This window comes from Enoplosus armatus, chromosome 5 (genome assembly GCF_043641665.1).
Source record: "Enoplosus armatus isolate fEnoArm2 chromosome 5, fEnoArm2.hap1, whole genome shotgun sequence".
In the NCBI taxonomy this organism is placed as follows: Eukaryota; Metazoa; Chordata; class Actinopteri; order Centrarchiformes; family Enoplosidae; genus Enoplosus; species Enoplosus armatus.
Genome location: NC_092184.1, coordinates 11,330,952 through 11,351,095, shown reverse-complemented (window position 1 = coordinate 11,351,095; position 20,144 = coordinate 11,330,952). Strand labels below are relative to the sequence as shown.

Sequence of the window (20,144 nt, the reverse complement as noted above, 5' to 3'; positions counted from 1 at the left end):
TGTAACCCTAGATTGTCAGACCTTTAGGCATTATATGGTTTCTCTCCACTTTGAAGCATTTGCACTGTGGGACAAAAGAAACCTTTGACAGGGTGTTACCACCTTTGTCAAAGTTTTGTTAAGTATCAATTATCCGCTACTTGACATACTGATTGTACATCTTAAGTACTAAAGTGATGCTTTAAGCAGGAGATGAGTTTATCTTAGATTAAACAATTTTGCCATTTGATCTGAAGTTCAGGTGAAAACAACCGTGAGCCATTTCAACCAGGCTATTTTCCTTTTGATTCTCATTGTCCCTAAGGTTTGACCAGTCACCTTCGGCTATGTAAATGCTGGGCGCACTTGGCAAAATGTATCACCTCTTCTCTCTAGGCTATTCACTTGCAAATAAAGACTGATTTCCCCTTTTGCTCAGGCTGTTATGAACTGAAAGCACCTCCTGGCTCCCTTTCTGCCTTTTTATGTCTTATTTGGGAGTGAGAGAAGCAAGAAAAGACGGTACTCCTGTGACCCAAACTAAGTCATCACAGCCTTGTCTGTGGCCCATGTGGCCACTGAAAGAGGAAATTATCTTACAATCATGCCACTATCCACGCTGGAAGGAACTATGTCCCAATTTACAAGAGATACAGATGAATCCTCTCAACTCAAACTCCTGAAAGCAAGCTTACAGTATGTCTGACTTAAGAAAATGAGAGCACTCTCATCTTACCGTAATAAAGCAATACGCTATTGGCTAGGATTTAGCTCTCAACTTCTTTTATGTAGTGTGAAGGGAAGCAGTGTGTGTGTCTTCTTATGCATCCATGCACATCATGGTGCATTCATTATTGAAACACTATAGGATGCATCACCATGCGCAGAGCAGGGAAAATTCAGATTGCTATGCTCCAGGCTTTCTTTTTATACAGTCTCCATAGTGTGTCAACCTCTCTAACATTATACTCCTCTACAGGCTTAGTCATTGCCTGGCGACTTAGAGATACCTATTTTTCACACAAAGTCATGACATGCATTAATATAATTCTGGAAAAAAAATCAATCATTAGTGAAGTGAAGTGACACTCATTCAGCAAAAAAGCTGTTATTTTTAATCTCTAATTAGATCACACTAAGAAGGCACCATCTCCAGGGGAGCAGTAGCAGCTATAGCTGTTTCTGATCCATTCAACGTGCAGGATCCACTTTGAAACGATGTCAGTGATTCCCACAGACGGGCTATACTTGGGCAGCCTGCAGAAGTTTTTTAACAGTCTCTCAAGTATATTTTAACCCATTTAACAATTTTACATATGAAAAGTTTTGTCTGATTTAATGCAAAGCCGTGGAAAACATTGCATTTTTTGTATTTTATACGTAATCTTGCATAGATGACCCTCACACTTAGCATACAAACTGCGAACCCTTTATTCAAAGGATCTTTATTCATAAGAAATGTGCCTACTCATGAAAAGATAATATATAATTTTATAAATTTATTAGCCTACAGCCACAGGGATCAGTTAAGTGTCACATTATTCTCAAGTTGATCATATTTTATGGGTACATGTCTCAGTATTAGGACTTTAAGAGGACTAGAAGGAAAAGAAAAAATTAGAAAGTGATATCTCTGGGGATGGGAATTAACCTCATTTCATCCTCATTCATGCAGAGTAATCTAAAATTATGTAATAGACATGTCCAAAGATAGAAAGAAACCCACATGGCAACGTGGCACCTCATTTTTAATTTTTTAGCAAATCCGTGGAGCTCCTGTGAAGACAAGTGCATGGATGGATCATGATGAACTGTTTCCATAGTATGTTAAATACTCTTGGCATAATCTAATGATCATTATTGCTGTGGTTAGCTAGTCACACTGAACAATTTAGTTTATTTTTTGATCAAATCCTATAGCTTTATAAACTACTATGTAATAATCAGCTGTCCAGGGTTTTCTGGGGATTTTTTTCATTTAAATTTGAACATTATACGTGGGTGATAATTATGACGCAGTGCAATCTGAGATATTAACATCCATTTTGACCTTTTTTTATCTGGACAGCACATGCAGGCCTGTGGTGATTGATCCCAAAGAATGATGAATGAGTAATGGTAAGGACATTGCACCACCTCTTACCGACATTTGCCTCTGCAGTACGTGGGGGAATGTCGCTGTAGTTAATGGTCTTGTAACAGATGGCATTGTGTGACATTGTTTTTTTTTGTCTTTTCCCCCTCATTTTGGCAGCCAGTTCCCTTCAAACTGAGGTATATGTAACTGTTACCTGGAATGTTTTAAGCCATGTATTTCCTCTGATACACATAGAGTCACGACAACCTTATTTTCTTTTTCAGTAGAGAGTAGCTTCACCAGGAGGGTGTAACACTCAGAGAGTTTCACACTATCTACCGCATCTCTTTTCTTGCACAGCAGACACCCCAACCAATCAGATGTAACCACTGAAGCTTGGGTGTGGAATGAATTTTGAGAGGCTATAAAGGATAATTTGAAGGCATTCCCATTGAGGGCGCTGGATTGCTAACATTAACAGGCAATAACGTTGAGAGTTGAACGGAGCACTTAGTAGAAGATGGACACACCCACTGGACAGGAGGTGTAGCAGGAAGATTTGAGGGGATTAGAGTCCATCTCTGAGCCAGAGGTCACTGGAGTACTACAGTTAACTCCTTAGTGGTAGAGTGCTCACCTTTGTGTGGAACAGTTGGCCAGCTTTTAACCTGGTGACAGATTATTGAGGCATCATGAGCATTTGCTATTCCAGTGTCTGGAAAGGCTAACAACAGTGTTTCTTGCGTTTTATAGGGTGTGGGGGGGCGCTGTTGCAAGTTTTTCATTTCCTGTAACCTCGAGCTCTGTTTGCATTCTTGGCGTAAACTCAAGCACAGCCAGTGTTGGCATTGGACTCTGACAGAGTTTGACTTGTCACCTTTACTGTGTATGATATTCATGGCTGGGATATCAAGGCACAGTGTTTGGTGACGTTGGCATGATGTCATTTTGGCTTCACTGAACTCAACAGCTTACCTTTGGTTACACGCTTTGGGTATTGACCAAAAGATTAAGGTTCTCTGCAGGGTGGCTGTCTCATTCACTATGTGATAGAATGACTTAATAGCTTTTCTTAGCTTTGATCGACAGATCTCCCAGGCTGTGTCACCTCTGTCTCAAATGTATTGCCCAATTTGGTTATTGTAACTGACAGATATGAGCGATATATTGGTTGGTTGGGGTGCCTGTCTACTGGAGGTGGAACTGGGAGGGATAGTGCATTATGCCCCACCATTAAAGCACACCACTGGTTATGTCTGTCTGCAGCTCTCCACAGGCAAACAGTGGGGTTAGCATTAAGAAGGACTCCAATGCATAAGAAATTGGGCTTTCCAAATTTGGAAGAAAAAAGGAAAAATTATTATGAATGCATCTAAAAAAAAATCAAATACTTAAGATTACATAAGAAAGTTCAAGTAGGTTTTTCAAAATTCATTCCCCAAATATTTGTACCACAAAACAGGTGAAATTCCTCACATTTCAGTTCCATATGTGCATATCTCCATGCACCTTGTTTGGCTGATTGAACAGATGAGTCTCATAAATTATCAAGTGTTTGTCCGGTGCCCTCGGTGGCTGCACTAAAACTAAAGGAGAAAGCTTCTACTTTCTTAGCGATGAAACACTCAGAGGCATGTGTTGTGCTACCCATTTTACATGTGTTTTAGATGCCGTGAACAGAAGAGATTCTTATCACAATGAAATTATGATTATCTTAAAAATGTTGTTTGTTATTTAGACATGGGCCTAATAATGTGAACAAATAGTCTTGTACTGGATCTGATTGTTGTGATGCATCACTCTTGAAATGTGACTGTAACTGTAGTATTAGCTCATTCATGTCAGTGTAATGTTATTATAAGGCAGCATAGTTACAGCAAAAGGGGTTATTATCATTAAATTTGGGATTATGATTATTAATCACAGAATTGCTAAATATCATGAACCCATGCTGCTTGAACTGACAGCTTAATACAGGTAAAAGCTATTACCTGTAAAAGCTGATTTAGAGACAAATGTTTCCCCTCTGAGACAATTGATATAACAAATCCTTTCACTTAATTGAATAGCCAGGTCGCAAATCTTAGATTGAATTAATTTCATTTACGGACAAACCATTGTTATTAAATCTTTCTGGAGCAGTTCTTTGGATTTCAGTATTTAGAGACAGTATTGGTATTCATACTGGTATTGAAACCAATACTGCCTCTAAATATTGACCACTAGGATCTTAACAATGAGTATTGTCCTGGTTAAGATAGCGTGCAATGGAGAATGAGAAGATAAAAGGGGATGACGGACAAAAGAAGACGTGCTTGGTTTCAAATTTGACTTAAACTCACATAATGTGAATACATAATGTTTTAAGCTCAGTGTACCATTTGGCAAACCCAAGACTTTGATAGTTTTTCTTAAAAGAAGACAAATGTTTGTATATAATACAGTGCCATCTTTTTGAACCCAACTTTTGTGTTGTATGCTGTATATTTGGCTTGTTGTCTGTCTTGATCTTTTTTACCATGTCTCTCACGCTCCTCCCTGAAGGATCTCCTCTCAGTATGACTCATTGACTTCCACTGCCTGAAAGCTGTCTTGCTCTCTTTGCCAGCAAAGCCGGATGTGTCATGAACCCCATTGTGCATCTTTTCCATGGGTGCCATAGAGTGCAAAGGCAGATGACAGGCCCTCTGAAGCAAATTAAACTATCTCACATCACTAGTCATAGGGACTAGGCCATTGTAGAAACTGAGTATCTATACACCCTTAAAATGTTTGAAAACTGTAGCATAAACATCTGGATGAACCACAAATGAGAACTACTACTATCTAAAGACCATTACCTTCATTGTTCTGGTAGTGTCTTAAATACTACCAAGTATTTACTCATCATTATGAAGCTGCAATTTAAAGCAGTTCAAGGAGATTGCAATTTTACAATGCGGTAAACTAGTATTTATAATTTAGCTTTCATGGTGCTTACACCATATTCCTTGCATCTTATTTTTGGTATCTGGTCTATTTCAAGCTAAATACATTTTGAAGCATAGGGAGGCTTTGTGAAAAACAAAACACATTTTTGTGGGCCCGAGGCTTTGGAACAACCTGCCCGAGGACAGGCTGTCTGAGTCAGTGTCTTCTTTTAAGTCTCTTAGAAAAATGTACTTTTATCGGAAAGCATATCCTGATTTTATCTGAGTTGCCTGTTTATTTATATTTTATAATTTCTTGTTCTTGTTGTTCATTTATTGCCCTTCATGTATTTTATCATTCATTTTGGTATTTTATTTCATTTTTCTCTCTGTGAGGCACTTTTTTTTTGATAAGTGCTCTATGAATGAAGTTTTATTTATACTTTATTATTTAATTATATTCTTAATATTATCATTATAAAGCAATTTTTGCATTTTGATTGAACAAAAGAAGTGACTGTGCTGCATATATGCTGTTAGCAGTAATCATCCACAGTATTCTCAATGGCATACTGGTGACTTGCGTACCTACTCCCACTGGAGATTGCTTCAAAACAACCACCATTAGTGGGGAGAGGGGATATGCCTGTGAAGGGCTGTTCTCTGCCTTGTGACAGCACATGGCTGCTTTCTCTGCCTGAGTGGCTACAGTAACACGCAGTTAAAACACATTTTGACTGAACAGGGTCAGGGCGCTGTTTCACTAGTGCCTGTAAGCCTCCATACTGGAGCATTGAGGATGTTTGACATCAGCTGTTGTGGCATTCATGTCATTCGTCGCTCTCACTGTGCCATATTGGAAAATCTGTTCACACAACGTTTGTGGTATACTGATATAATGGAGAGTCAGATAAATAAGCATCTACCCATGTCAATGTTTGTGTGGGACTGACTTTCAATGTAATGTTACAATATTTGAACTATCCAAGGTTGTTTATTTCATTCCCATCTACCACACTCCTTTGCTCTATTTGCTTGCATTGCTTGTCATCTGGACACATGTCTGTACATTGGCTGTGCCCCATGTCTGCACATGGGAATGTGTCTTTTTACTGTGACTGTATACGTGCTACCTCCCTCTGGGTTTGTAACTAGGTGGAAAGCAAGTAGTACACATTGTACTGTATTGTACAATGCACAAGATCGGAATAAGAAACAGGTTTATTGACAAGTAGGTTTTCACATACAAGGAATTTAGCTCGGTAATTTGGTCCATAACAAAAACAAGTACTGCAAAGTCAAGATATATATAATAAAAAATATGTTTTTAAAATGAAAAGGGATGTACAGTGCTTAAAAAACGAAGAAGGTGGAATGTGCAAAATATTGACCAAGGCAAATGTTCACAGTGTAAATAATTTGTGCAATGTGCAAACTAATAATCCAAAAATTTGCGTGGAGACTACATTAATGTAACGTGTAATGCCAATGGTGCTAAACAAGCGTCAGTGTCTGTATCTATGTAGTCAGAACAAGTCCAACTATATTCCCAAACAAGGGCATAAGTCCACTTAATTCTCAATTAACATAGCAGACCTACCAGCATATAATGGCTGTACAAAATAAGCATTTTAATTTCAGTTGGACTTCAGTATCCGCCGTATCTGTCCAACCCGCAACATTGTGATGTGTTTATAAAATATGCAACCCTGTTTTCAAGATAATTTTCTCATAGAACTTAATTAGAAAATTAGCTTGGAGGAATTCAGTGTTGAAATTCCTTTGCAACATTTGACATCATGATTGGAGGGCTCCATGTTCAAGCTGCTGTATAGCCTGAGGTTCTGGATATTTATTCACTTATAGGGTGACATGTTTTCCCACAATGCTAGCATGCAGTGAGCAGACGCAACTGTGGTTAGTTTGCTAGTGTCTCAAAGAGATGTTGTTCAAATAACCAGAGGAGAGTTGTTACCCTAAATAAGTGGCAAGAGCACAGAGGTGAAGTGCATGCTGCTTTTACTTACTCTGAATAATTGGGCTGAGGTCTTTTCAAGTGAATCTGAATCTGTCCATCAGTAGAAGTATGAAAACAGTGTAGCCACTGGCTACGAATTGTAGGACTAAAACTAACTGTGTTAGACATGAAATCAGAGGAGCAAGGAAATGATTTGTGTTGTAAGAGAATCTCTCCTTGAGATTTGCACATATGACCTCCTAAAGGAGGCTCCACACTCGTTGCAAATTTAATGTGACGGCTTAATTGAATATGAGTAGCTTTGAAATAATTGTTATACTTGCAATTTTGTTAATAGATGACTGTAGAAAAATGTTAATGCCAGGGGAATTCTATCATGTCAAGGTCAAGCTGTTGTTTCAGAATTTTTCATGCAGACTGATTACTAATTTCCTGTGACTTTTTAGGCATTGGGTTTGGGTAGAAGTTCCTGTGTCCCTCAGAAATAATATATTCAAGTAGGAACTGAGTGTAACTGATAAAAGTTTTGATTTTAAAAATGTCACCCATCAACGACAAACTAAGAATGAGTAGACCCACGTGCAGTGTGTGGTTAATATGTATTTAATATCCTGATTATAGTCTCTGTGTAATGTACTGTCCACTGTTGTGGTATCCCTATGTTGCTTTTGGTGTCAGCCCTTTGTAAATTAGAGTTTTATACCTTTTGCACAGATGACACTCGTGCGTAAATGAAAACTTCCACTAAAAGCATTTCCCCAGTTTAGAAAAGAGGATGGGTGAATTTCTCAAAAATGACTTAAATCGACTTTCTTAGATGACTTGAATTTCTAACTTCTGAATTCCCCAGGTTTTTTTTTTGCTCCTGACAAATTTATTCCAGTAGTGAAGTTCACAGGATTTGTAACAGAACATTAAACGAACTGCAGCTCAAACGTGCAGCGTAGACCGCCTTAGATGTACCTCAGACTGAATTTAATGAATTTTAAGGCAGGTGAATCTGTAGTAAGCAGCTGGCTTAACTGGTTGTTATCATCTGAAGGTCAAACAAATGAGATCCACCAATAACAAATCATGGCACATACAATGATTTTTTGTGAATGGATGTGCATATTATCAGCATATGTACCTTGCTCCATGTGAAACCTTATTTTCTGCTGTCAAGGTGTGATACCTGGAAACCATTGAAGGTAAATATGACCCTCAAATCCATGTATGTCCACTGGTAATGAAATTAGTTTAGGCCACTTAGATACTGGCAGGTATTGAGAGTCCTATTACATGTATAATGTGCAGGCATAAAATCAGAAAAAATGCATTACCGCACTCTTAATTCATCACAACCCAGATTTTAAGTGCCTAGATTAATGGCGAGAGTCTTCGCTCTCCATAGATGTCTCCAGAGATTCTAGCCCTGAGGAACAGAGTAGTCAACTCTCTGGAGGCTAGCCCTGTCCCAGAGTCTATTTTTACAGTCCAGCTTCTGATTGGCCAACAAGGTATGTGTGTGGAAGCTCATGTTGTGTCATAAGGTGCCTCTGTGCCATCTGTCGCCCTCAGTGGAGCCGTTATGAAGACAGACCACGCCTAGTCAGTCTGTCTCAGAGAATGCAAAACACAACCTTGGGCTTTCTTTGCTCTTTTGTACTGACAGCTTTATCAGGAACATGAGGGGAATGCAGGATCCAGCCTCCCAATTAGTGCTTTTAATGAAACGGTAACAGTCTTTCTCTTGTGAAGCCTCTTTCTGCTTCTGTTGTTCTTTGAAGCAGATAGCTGGATGTGGTATGAGCACTATGTGCATTGAATTTCAATGCTTAATATTTCTTGAATGTAGAGAAATGAACACCTGATATTAAACATGTAAACAGTAAACACGAACAGATTTGCTTAGCAGGTGTAGTAACAGGTTGTTCATGAGTCATTGCTCGTCTCGTATGAATTTGTTGTCTCAAGTGCTAAATGGTTGAATAACAACATTTGTGTTGCAGACTTGGCTGACTGAAAGATAACACAAAACAGCATACTTCTTAAGGTTGCCTGACCATGTCTTCCCTTAACTACCCTTCTTCCCGAACATTATCCTTCTCAAGCCCCTCGTTCAGTACATAGGATGCTTTACACACTTAACAACCCACCTGCCTGGTTTTCTTTGGGTGCTGAGGTTTCTTTCTCCACAATTCAAAGACTCTAAATTGGAAACGCTAAATTCCCCATAGGTGTGTGCATCTGACTTGAATTTGCATCTGTTTCTCTGCCCTTCCCATGCTGGGAAAGGCTTAGTATCTTACTGTGTTGCCACCTTGTATTGCGGGGAAAAGGGGAGTGATCAACTGTACACAACAATACTGGTCACTCTTTAAATGCATCTTCCACAAGTGTCAATCTGAATAGGGAAATTTTATGGTCACAAACCAACGAAGGTATGTCTGAAAAGCTTGACCAGTGTCACCCATCCTCATCTAGCTTGTCAGCAGCATCTTTAATTAGTCAACAGCAACAGGAGAAATTGTGGTAGAGCATGGCACTGTTGCTTACGAATGCAAATGGACCGCTGTTATGGCTTAACACAATTAGATGTGGCATGGATTAATGAGGGACATCAGTTGTGGCCTTGAACGTGCTACCGGAGTACCAAGCATGCCCTTGTCAGAGGGGCTAGAAAAGCATTTCCCAACCGTCAAAGAAATCTGACATTCTTCATTGAAAGTTTTGAGTGTAAGGAGTCTGAGATGAGAATTTGGAGCATGACCCTGAGCACAAATATTTAAAGCATGTTTTAAGCTCTCAAAGCTATCAGTCTTATTTCAAGCACATACAAGTGTTTTCTTGACGTGAATGTGGTTAGCACTGTTGCCTCACAGTAAAAAGTGTAGTCTTCATGTTCTGCCTGTGTTTGCATGGATTTCCTCTGGGTGCTTTGGTCTCCAGCCCCCCAAAACAAGTACATTAGTTATTAGGATACTCCTGCTAATATTGTCCCTGACCTCAGAGCTGCAGTTGGTCCCCAGGCACTGCATTGTGGCTATCCAGCACTCCTAAATAGTTAGGATGGGTAACATTCAGAGGACAAATTCCCCCATAGGGACTTATAAAGTCTAACTAATTTTAAATAGGATAAAACAAATGAGCTTCTTAGTGAAGCATAGATGACTCTTTTGTTACGATCAAAGGGTTTTATTCTGATATGGTTGGCAAGAGGCTGATTTTCCAGCAGGGAGATGCGCTGCAGGTACACATCAAAAGGATGAATTGAACTGAAGGCATTTGATGACGGCAGTCTGGTTAGTTAGACAGCAAGACATCCTATTCATATAGATTATCTAAGAGGAGGAAATGCAGAAATGCAGCACATTCCTCAGTGTGTGAGGTAAAATTAGGTTATTTTTTGCTGGAAGCTGGCCACTTGTACACAATTGACACTGAGTTATTATTTTGGTGTTTTGAAACTACGAGTGATTAAAAGAGTTGTTGTGTGCTTCATTAACTAACTAAACAAGAATGTTTTTCAATAAAGCCTGATAGGTATAATTTTGTATTTCGCTTGTTTCAATACTAATGAATATCAAATCATCACCATCATTAGATAAATGTAAGTCATTAGATAAAGGTCTACAGTGCTTCTCAGACTGCAGGTAACAGTATTGCTGTTTCTATTTTTCAATGACCCGTCTGCCTGAGGAGACTCTGAGCTGTAAGACCAACCTACTCGTTTTCAGTGCTGCTTCGTGTTCTGTATTAATCAGGAATGTTGTGAAAAATTCAGTAAAGAGATGAGCAGATGGAGGCTTTGATTTCAAACTTGGTTCAATAGATCTTTTTGTTGTCTTGCTTTTTTCTTTCTGTTTTTATCATGGCTGTTTGTATGTGGTTATCTCTAAATCAGTGTTACTGTGGGCTGGTTAAACATTCAGTCAAATGGGAAATAACGGTCTTGTAGCACCAACATAATAGGCAACTAATCAGAAGCCTGTTTGATGCACAGCCACTGTTTTGCTTTGATTTGATTGGCTTATGGTTGTGGAGCGTACAGTGGTCAGAAGGGATATAATCTGAGCACAGGAAAAGACCAGCTGAGGCATCATCATCTTGGCCACTGTGGTGGGTGACCCTTGTTTATTTACTTGCAAAGACAAATTTTACTGGCATTTGATACTTGGCAGGTGTTAATTTCAGACTCTGTTAGTATGGGAGGCGGGACATCAGTATGTGATTGACTGCTGGTGGATGATGTCCAAATGCTCAGCTGCAACTGTTTCCATGCCAGCAAGCGGGGGAAAAGAGATGGACATGGTAAACATTGTTCAACATTTCTCTGGTCATAGGATAGGTTTTGGGCTTCTGGCGACAGGTTTCTCTACCTGCTATCAGCATGTTCACACAATTATCTTTTCTCAGCTCTGTAACCTTGATGGAGACACGCTCATGCCCTTTTTTATTTTCATTAGTGCTTTAATCCAATTACTGTGCGGTCTGTCCTAATCTCTAATGGGTCTGCATCGTCTTCCCCCCCATTCATAGATGACTTCAGAAGTGGCTGCACACACTGTGTCATCCTACACAACATAATGAGTACTCAAGTGCTGCTCTGCCTCTCTGCCCTGCCCCTGGCTCTGTCTGGCTGTATCTGAAATGGTGCATTCCCTCTTTATTGATCCTCTTCCTGGTGGAGTCACAGGCAGGCTTATCCGGCTCGTCCCAGCTTGTCTGCCTTCTGAATGGACACACAGAGAGAGCTGTGTGCATGTGCCAGGCTTCGGGGTTCTGTGTAGTCCCAGGCAGCTTGTGGCTGAGTGGTCATTGTGGCTCCCTCCCTCCTGCCCTCCTGCCCTCCCTGTCCCCCTTTTTTGCCTCTTTGTCGTTACAGTAATTATTAGAGATGCATGAAATTCTGCCCAGTTAGCACAGTATTAGGGTATTATATTCTGCTAAACCTTAATGGCTTTCTCGCTAGTAGCAAGAAGGCAGTTGCTTTGTGTCGTGACTAGCACTAACAGGGAAGCCACTGGAGAACCACTGTTATGATTAATCTGGAAGAAAGAGTGTTATTTTGCGACAGGCTGTGGTGATTCATTGTGTTCGCAGAGATGTTACCATGTCAGTCATTGTTCATGCCACACAGACTCCCTATTCTTGTGTGTGGTTGCCACACCGGATTCAAGCCGAAAATAAAACATCTTTGCACAGTCCCCAGAATTCGGCCTCCAAGAATCTTTCCATTTCAATGATTATGCATGTCTTTTTTAGACATAGTGACAGACTGCTCTCTCTCAGTCCTTGCACAGGTTGTACAGCTCTACTGGAGTTGGATCAAAATCAGACTGGGATTTTTGGCATAATTATTATTTCACAGCATCACGTATCTGTTTGTGGTTGGTGACAAAACATGTTTATCCTGGATTGTAGTAGTTTGTGTTCACAGAATTGTCAGAATTATTTAATAAACCACAATTAATCTCTTTCCGGTGATTTTCCAGAAGCTTTGTCTCCCCTATATTTTAAGTGTCCCTGCCAGCACCATGTCTGCATTTTCTTCTGGCCTTGTTTTCAGCCTTCTAAATACTGACTCATTACAGGAGTACACAGCATGGCATGATGGGCCACAGACGCTCAGCTCTCCGCCTCCCTGGGCTTTTGTTGTGTGGTGCACAGCTGAGGCAGATGCTGAGGGGCACTCACACTAAATTGCCTGAATGAGGGCGAATTCTGTTGGCCACTGAAGTGGAGTGCACCGTAGCTCATTGAGTCACAGCTTATCTTCAGCAAAGAGAGGAAGAATGTAGCTCAGAGAGGCATATACCCATTAGGGAGAGTTCATTATAACTCATATTTTGGCTTCAGTTTGAGTTATGATGTTACTTAAAAGATGTTATGGCACTACGGCAGTGTTTCCAGTATACAGAATGTTTTTGAGAGACTCAATGAAAGAGATTTACCACAGCCCAAAATTGTGTTTGTATTTATTATTTTTTCTTTTCAGTAGTTCGTAGAAATGCAGCTGAAAGTGCCATGTCTGGGAGAATGGTGCATTCATGTGCAACTGTATAGAATGGAAAAATATCTTCTCTATCTAGGAATGTATTAACTTGTGAGTCCAATTTTGTTTTGCAACAGACTCAAGTGATGCATAATGCACACACCACCATGATTAAATTCTCAGGATATGAAGAATCTCCCAAGATCAGGTGATGACAAAATAACAAACTGTCGATACGCTAAAATGAGTGTCTAGTTTTTAATTATTAAATTAAATATCTATACGTCGTTTGTTTTGAGTACTATTTTATTCATTAATCAATCAGTTGTTTTGTCTGTAAAATGAAAGAAAATTGGCACGAAATCCCTCCATAATTTCTAGACGGCAAAATTTGAAAACATATTGAAATAGCTTTTTGTCTGATAAACAGTCAAATATATTCATTGTGCTATCATGTAAGGTGTAAGTAGCAATGAATCATCCAAATGGTTGAACATGAATTTTCTGTCGATCGACTAATCAATTAATCAACTAATCGTTTCAGCTCTAGTTCACAGCCCTTCTTATAGTGATGCACATCAAACTACAGTACATGGGACTAAAACGATCCTTTTGGCTTATGACAAAATGATAAAAGAGATATGGCATAAAATATGACATGTTTTATGATACTTCAATATCACAGCCAAACTGCTTTCAAACGACCACTCTCCAACAACAGATAGGAGTCTGAATCATCTCCACTGTGGCAGCTCAGCTTCTGCTGCCTCGGCCTCTTATTCTAATGTGCGCTGCCCTATTATGTAACTTATAAATATGACCATTACGTCAGTATTTCCAGTGATATTTTACGCCCTCGTTTTTTAACATGTAACATTCTGCTGCCACGAAACAAATCCTGTTATCAGCTGACTGTTATTGCAGACTATGTTAATTTTCAGATATAATTAATCATTTATAACTTATAAAAAGGATTTAAGTGCATATGAATTACATTGTAAGCCTCCTTAAGAGCTGTAGATGTCACAGAAAGAAGATTTGGGATTAAGATTTAGGTTTTACAGGGGTAATTTGGACTGGAAGCCCTGAAATAGATATAATTAAGAAGGCAGTTTCTCTGTACTAGTGGTTCCTTTTGGGTTTGGCACATAACCATTTCTTTTAAACATAATGCAAAGAGATTTACTGTGAGCTTCCGGCCATCTGTTGTGCACTCTTATCATGTTTGAAAAGCAATGCACAAATGAAATACGTGTCTAAAGCCTAGCAGACATTGACGCCTCAGCTTGGGGCTATAATAAGGGAAGCACCAGCTGAGCGTCAAATGAATTGTTAAAATTTGCTCTTTATACATCACGTGGCTTCAATAAATAATAACGCACCTTTTATGTATAAACAATATGTGGATAACAGGTGCAGACGTTCATACCACCGATGGCCGAGCCACTGAAGGCAATCACGGTGATCAGTTGAAGTTGTGCGCTGTGTTTTGACGACCTCTTCAATGTTAGTAGTCGCTCCTCTGAGGCTGTACTGCTGCAACCAATCACACAGCCGTACAAGAGAGAGAGAGAGCAAGAGAGAGAGAGAGAGAGAGAGAGAGCGGTGATGTCAAAATATGGGGAGAGGGGAGCTGGGAAACCCGTTTCCATAGCAACTGGTAGAAGTGAGTATAACTGTGGTTGAGAGGCATGAGCAGCAAGCAAATACTCACTTGTTCCTTAAAAGTAGTGAGTCCCGAATACAACCACTTTGAGTATGCATTGTCCCTCTTAAGACTGGGATCTCAGAGCTGTGTTTGTTCTAAATTAAATGCTAGTTAATTTGTAGTGATGTTTACGTAAATCTTTTTTTTTACTGTTCAAGGAGAATCAAAATGTGTAAGGGTTGTGTGTACAAAAACGCTTGAATTACGTGCCAGTGTCTCTTTTTTAAGAACAAGTTACATACTGTACATTGTAATGTACATTTTGTTGTAATTTCATAATAAGCCACCAATTGTAACTATTTTATTGTAATTTTATTTATTTATTACTTATTTATTGTAAGTATTTTAATAGACACAGTTGGTATATGTTATATGTATGTGTATACAAATGTATTGTTGTAATATGTTGTATTTCAGAGTTTTTGTGTTTGTAATAACAAATCAGCACAATAAATTGGTCTAAGTGGGTGAGTTATTGGCAGCTTTTCTTAGCTAGTGCGTGTGGGACAAATAACATCGTGATATTTTGTGAGATATTGTGAGTCAGTCTCTTGCAATATATTATAAACACACTGGCAGCATTACTGATGCAGAAGCACTTCATTCCTGCAGACATTTGAACTCTAAAATGATTTGCTTTCCGGCAGCTGAGACGCTACCAGTTAAAGGCTGTTTGACATTGAAATAGAGGCACACTAGTTCATGTTGCTGTGTGTGTGTGTGTGTGTGTGTGTGTGTTAAAAAGGCTTAGTCTTCATTCATTTTGGCAACACACGTTTTCATCTCAGCGGCCTGTAAAACTGTCAAACTGAAAGCTGCAGTAAATAAATAAGTATAGGTTTCTTTCCTGCTATGTAAAGAATACATTTTTCCTTATCATAGATAATCTTTGATGTGATGTATCACATATCGCAGAAACTCCTTTGTTGTAATATACTGCTGTTGCCTTGGGAAAAATATAAATACATATAATATAAAAATATTGATTTAGTATTGTATTACTAGTTGGTGATTCCAAGCCTTAGTGGCTTGTTTGAAGGACAGATTAGATTCTTTTGTTTCTTTTTGATTACAGATAGTTAAGCTAAGGTTTATAACTGTGACTGTCAATTTGGCAGGCTTTAAGTTGAAGTGGTGGTATGTGTGTTTGTCTGTGTGTGTGTGTGTGTGTGTGTCTGTGTGTGTGTGTGTGTGTTTTACGCTGGCAGAATAGATAATGAGCATAATCCCACAAGGCAAGTGAAGCAAGTCACAGCTTGGGTTGAGGCTTACTACAACATCTAATAGCACAGGCAGTAGCACCCGAGGTGTTGTTTTAAGATAACTACGGAGGCTAGAGGAAAGAGGCCAAGCTCTGTATAAATTCTCATCTATATGGTGTCCTTGCTCTTCATATCTTATCAGTTACTTCCAATATAACTGTGGAAAAGTCAGTGAACTCCTGTGGGGAACTTTAAATTTAAGATACAACCCGAGCTAGAAAGGATGGGTTTAGGCTACATGAGGCTATTTAAGGATCTCCAACTGCAACCACTGATTACTGTTTCCCAAGGACATCATTGTACATCATTTCCATTCTTGAAATAACCACCTTCCTCCACCATCAGTACACAGACGCAAACACACCCGTGCATGTGTATGCAGTAGTATTAAGAAGTCAAATGTCTCATGACTGTACCGAAGAAATCATGAACATGACCCTTAAATAGAAACACAAAGACTACAGTAGTTTGAATTGAGAAAGGATGCAGTCTTTTCTGCTCCTAAACCACAGTTACATTCAAATAAATGGCCCAAAATATTTTATATTTTGCTGCATTATGCTGTGACCTGCATTAAGAAGCAGCAGAGAAATACACTATGTAACTGATAACATGCTACCACTCATTGTAGTATTTTTACTCCATGTTGCTATAAATTTAATGAGATTGCTCTAAGACTGCAAACACTAAGGTTTCCTTTATGACCTATAGAGACATGAATTATTGACACTGCAAGCTGTCTTCTATAGTTATGTTCAGCCTGCATCCAAATATGACATTGCCCACAGCTACAGTAAATGTTACATCACAAATGAACTGCTAATGTCAAAGCCACAGTTCATGTGTTGCATTCAAATTCGCCTTGTGCTTTCTTGTTTTAGATGCAGGAAAATAGACCAACGACTAGATTTATTGCTGGTGCTTTCTTGGTATTTCTCTTGGTATTGTGCTAAAATTAAGGCTGACCATCATGTGTCATCTGTTAAGTTGAACACATGGTGCGATTGTAAATAAGACTTAATTTGCTGCTCAGATTCTCGGACAGACCGCCAGTCTTCATCCATTTGTTGGCAGCTGATCTTGGGGTTCCAACCATATTCTGCATCCATAAATGGCAACGTCTTGAAGGCAGAGACTATTAAATCTAATTATCCTCCTTGGTTTTTGTCAGTGTGTCTTTTCTCTTCAGTCTTCAGAATGAAATTATTGATGTGAAATGGAATCTAAAGCTCAGAGGTAGAGAAATACCTCGTCTCTGAGTGTTTGTGGTCAGTTTCCTGACATTAGTTTGTTGATGGAAAATTCCACGTGGTCTTTTGTCCTCGTCCTCATGAAAGAGGACTTTGCATTTCAACTTCACATTGCTGGTTTAATTTATTGTATTATAGGTGGTCAATATAGGCTGATTTTGATGAAGAGTGGATTGAATTTTTTCATCGTTTTTGTAAAAGCAACATTTTTAGATGAAGAGCCAAAGTCTGAAGAGGCATTTTAATAGGGAATGTCAAGTTTAACTGCAGGGGGATTGCATGATTTCCCAAATCTAGGTCACTCTTATCTTATACTCTTGTACTTGAATTGTTTATTTCTCTGTCGGTCTCTCCACCAGTCCAATGTTGAGGGCCTTAACAACTAGGAAACTTAGCACAGGTTTGGGCATGTTACTCCCGTTGGTAAGTTTTATAAGCCTCAGGTTTGGTTTGCCAATTAGTGGTACATAGCACCTTCTGATGCTCTTGGGCCATCTTCCCTTCTACTCATTTTTAAGTCCTTGTTCCAGTGTTAATAAACAGCCACACTTCGATTCTTCTTTCATGGAACATTTTTCTAACTCGAGGCGTACGATAAGTTTACAGTAAGTTTAAGAATTTGTGCTTGATGATTAGCAGTTCACTGAAATAACAGTGCAGTTTAATGGCAGGGTTTTCAATATTACAAGAAAGAATAAATCTAAGAATATACCTTATACTGCATTTAAATCTTCAGTTTGTACACATCAGATTCATCATGATTCCATTCAGTGCAAGTCATCAGAGTAAGGTAATGACAAAAAATGTACAGAGTTATATTGTGCAATATGGGTTCATGCAGTTATGCAAGGTACACCAACATATATTGTACATATAAAGAATACTCAATATATTTATAAATAAATATATGTTTTGCATTTTTATAGTAGGTAGATCATTTTGTCTTGGTCATTTTATAAGTAGCTCGCATGCTGAAAAAGTGTGTGCACCCCTGGTATAGATGATTCTCCACGTAATGTACGCTTCTCTTATCTACAGTGCTGTGCTCCGTTAACTTATATGATGTCGAGATCCCCATGCAGTTTCAGCCCTACTTGGGTTTAAAATGGATTAGTCACTAGGGATTCACATGTAGATTAAATTTCTAGGACACACAGTTGCTTCTTGTAATTTGGCCACACCCTGCTTTGAAAGAGCTCCTGCCCTTTAACTGGACTTCAGCTACACTAGCTTGTTAGCCTCTTTTAATATATGAAAAGTGAGTTGTTGGTTGGAGAGCAATTACCCTATCTTGTTCCTAACTATCTGCAAAAAGGGTTCACGGCTTTGCCTCTGATCTGAGAGAACCAATTAGTGCTTGGGCTAGACAATAGTTTATTTTGGATAACTCCCAGACTGTGCAGGTGTGTTGTTCTTGCATTCGAACATTGCATTCTACAGAACACAGAGGAAAACACTTAGTGAGAGACAGTGAAGAGGATGGGGGATCATGTGATGGAAATTCCCCATGGGACCTTCATCCCTCTGAATGTCAGCTCGCTTTGAGGATATGAGAACGGTTTTGCATTGTTGGTTTTAATATTGGAAAAGCAGGGTTGTGAAGTATACTGACAGGTTTTACAATCTGGCTCGCTGCTTTCTGACTTTGACATTAATTCAATGCACACAACTGGTTCAGTTAGATGAAAGTTTTTGATGTCTTAACACTTAAAAAAGTCAATTCTTACCATGAGATTGTTTTCATGTTAGCAATTTATCAGTTAGCAGCTCATAGCACATGTTCCTACATTATTAAGGAACTTATGAAAGGAATATACTGTAATGCAGTCTAATACAACCTCATGAAGGTTTTAATGTTCAGTTTAGTTGAAACTGTTGATTCCACTTTATGGCCATTTGAGAGGCTGCAGTTTGGGGTTTAATTGTGTTGCATGATACCGAGAGGTGTTTGTAATATTTACTCTAGTTTCATTGATATAAATGGCTTGGTAGGTAGGATTTATTGCAGGGCTGCTTTAATAGGCTACATGAGTTTAAGCTAGGTGCACCTAATAAACTGACAACTAAGTGTATAATATATACATACTATTATTTAACGTCAAAAATGTTTACTTTTGCGTTTAATACGGTAAGTGTTTAGTATGTTTCTGCATGACTCTGCAGTTTTTAGTCACATTACAGAAGCTACAGTAAGTCCTGATCTCGCCAGTCTTGTTTCATTTTCAACTGCACCGTCTGTGGATCTTCCCAGCAGAAATGTCAAAGGGAATAAGTGTCTGAACAAAATGAGCTTACGCTTTTACACTCCAGGACCACGTCAAACGCACATAGAAGTCAGCTACTTCAGTCACTATGCTTAATGCTACTACACACTGACTCATCACCTGCCCCACATCTCACCCTAAATGCCACTCCACCCACCTGTCCCCCTGAAAAATATGATGAACTGATGCTGGATCTGTTCCTGGACTTATCTAATCGGGCTTATTTGACCTTCATTGGACATTCATCTACTTTATTAGAGTTATTATAATGGGTTTATCACATTGGTGTTGAACATGTTGTTTTACTAAATTAATGAATTGTGGTCAAATTGTTCATTTTGTTTCTGTTACCACTTTCTTTTTCATGTACATAGCATGTTTTTGAGGATTTTTCCTTGTCTGCTTGAATATCTTTAGCTGGGTTGGGAACCACTGCTGATGTAAAGCACTGTCAGACATTGAATGTGATAATGGGCTTCACAAGTAAACTTGAATCATCATCATCATCATGCCTCTTCTGCAAATGAGTTGCCTGTTTGTTTGACTAAATGAATACCAACCGTAGTTATTTCCCCCGTCCGGTTAAAACAAAATCCTTTTCCATAAAATTAGCATAACATTGTTTTAGTTAGTTGTTGATATGAAAATAAAATGAGTAGGGTTTTTGATGCCTCGTTTTCATTTTCCTTCACTTTGAACATAAAATCCTGCTGACAAAATTAAAGAGTTTGGTTCATTTG

The 20,144-nt window shown here is 38.9% G+C and overlaps 1 protein-coding gene across 1 annotated transcript in view; it reads left to right on the top strand.

Annotated features, from left to right (window-relative positions):
• The first annotated feature begins 8,336 nt into the window (after positions 1–8,336).
• The window catches only part of LOC139285432 (neural cell adhesion molecule 1-like), a 51,323-nt gene continuing 39,515 nt past the window's right edge, over positions 8,337–20,144 (top strand). The window contains exon 1 of the mRNA XM_070905997.1: positions 8,337–8,442. Coding sequence (XP_070762098.1) covers positions 8,337–8,442 — 106 coding nt within the window. The remainder of the gene's footprint in view (positions 8,443–20,144) is intronic.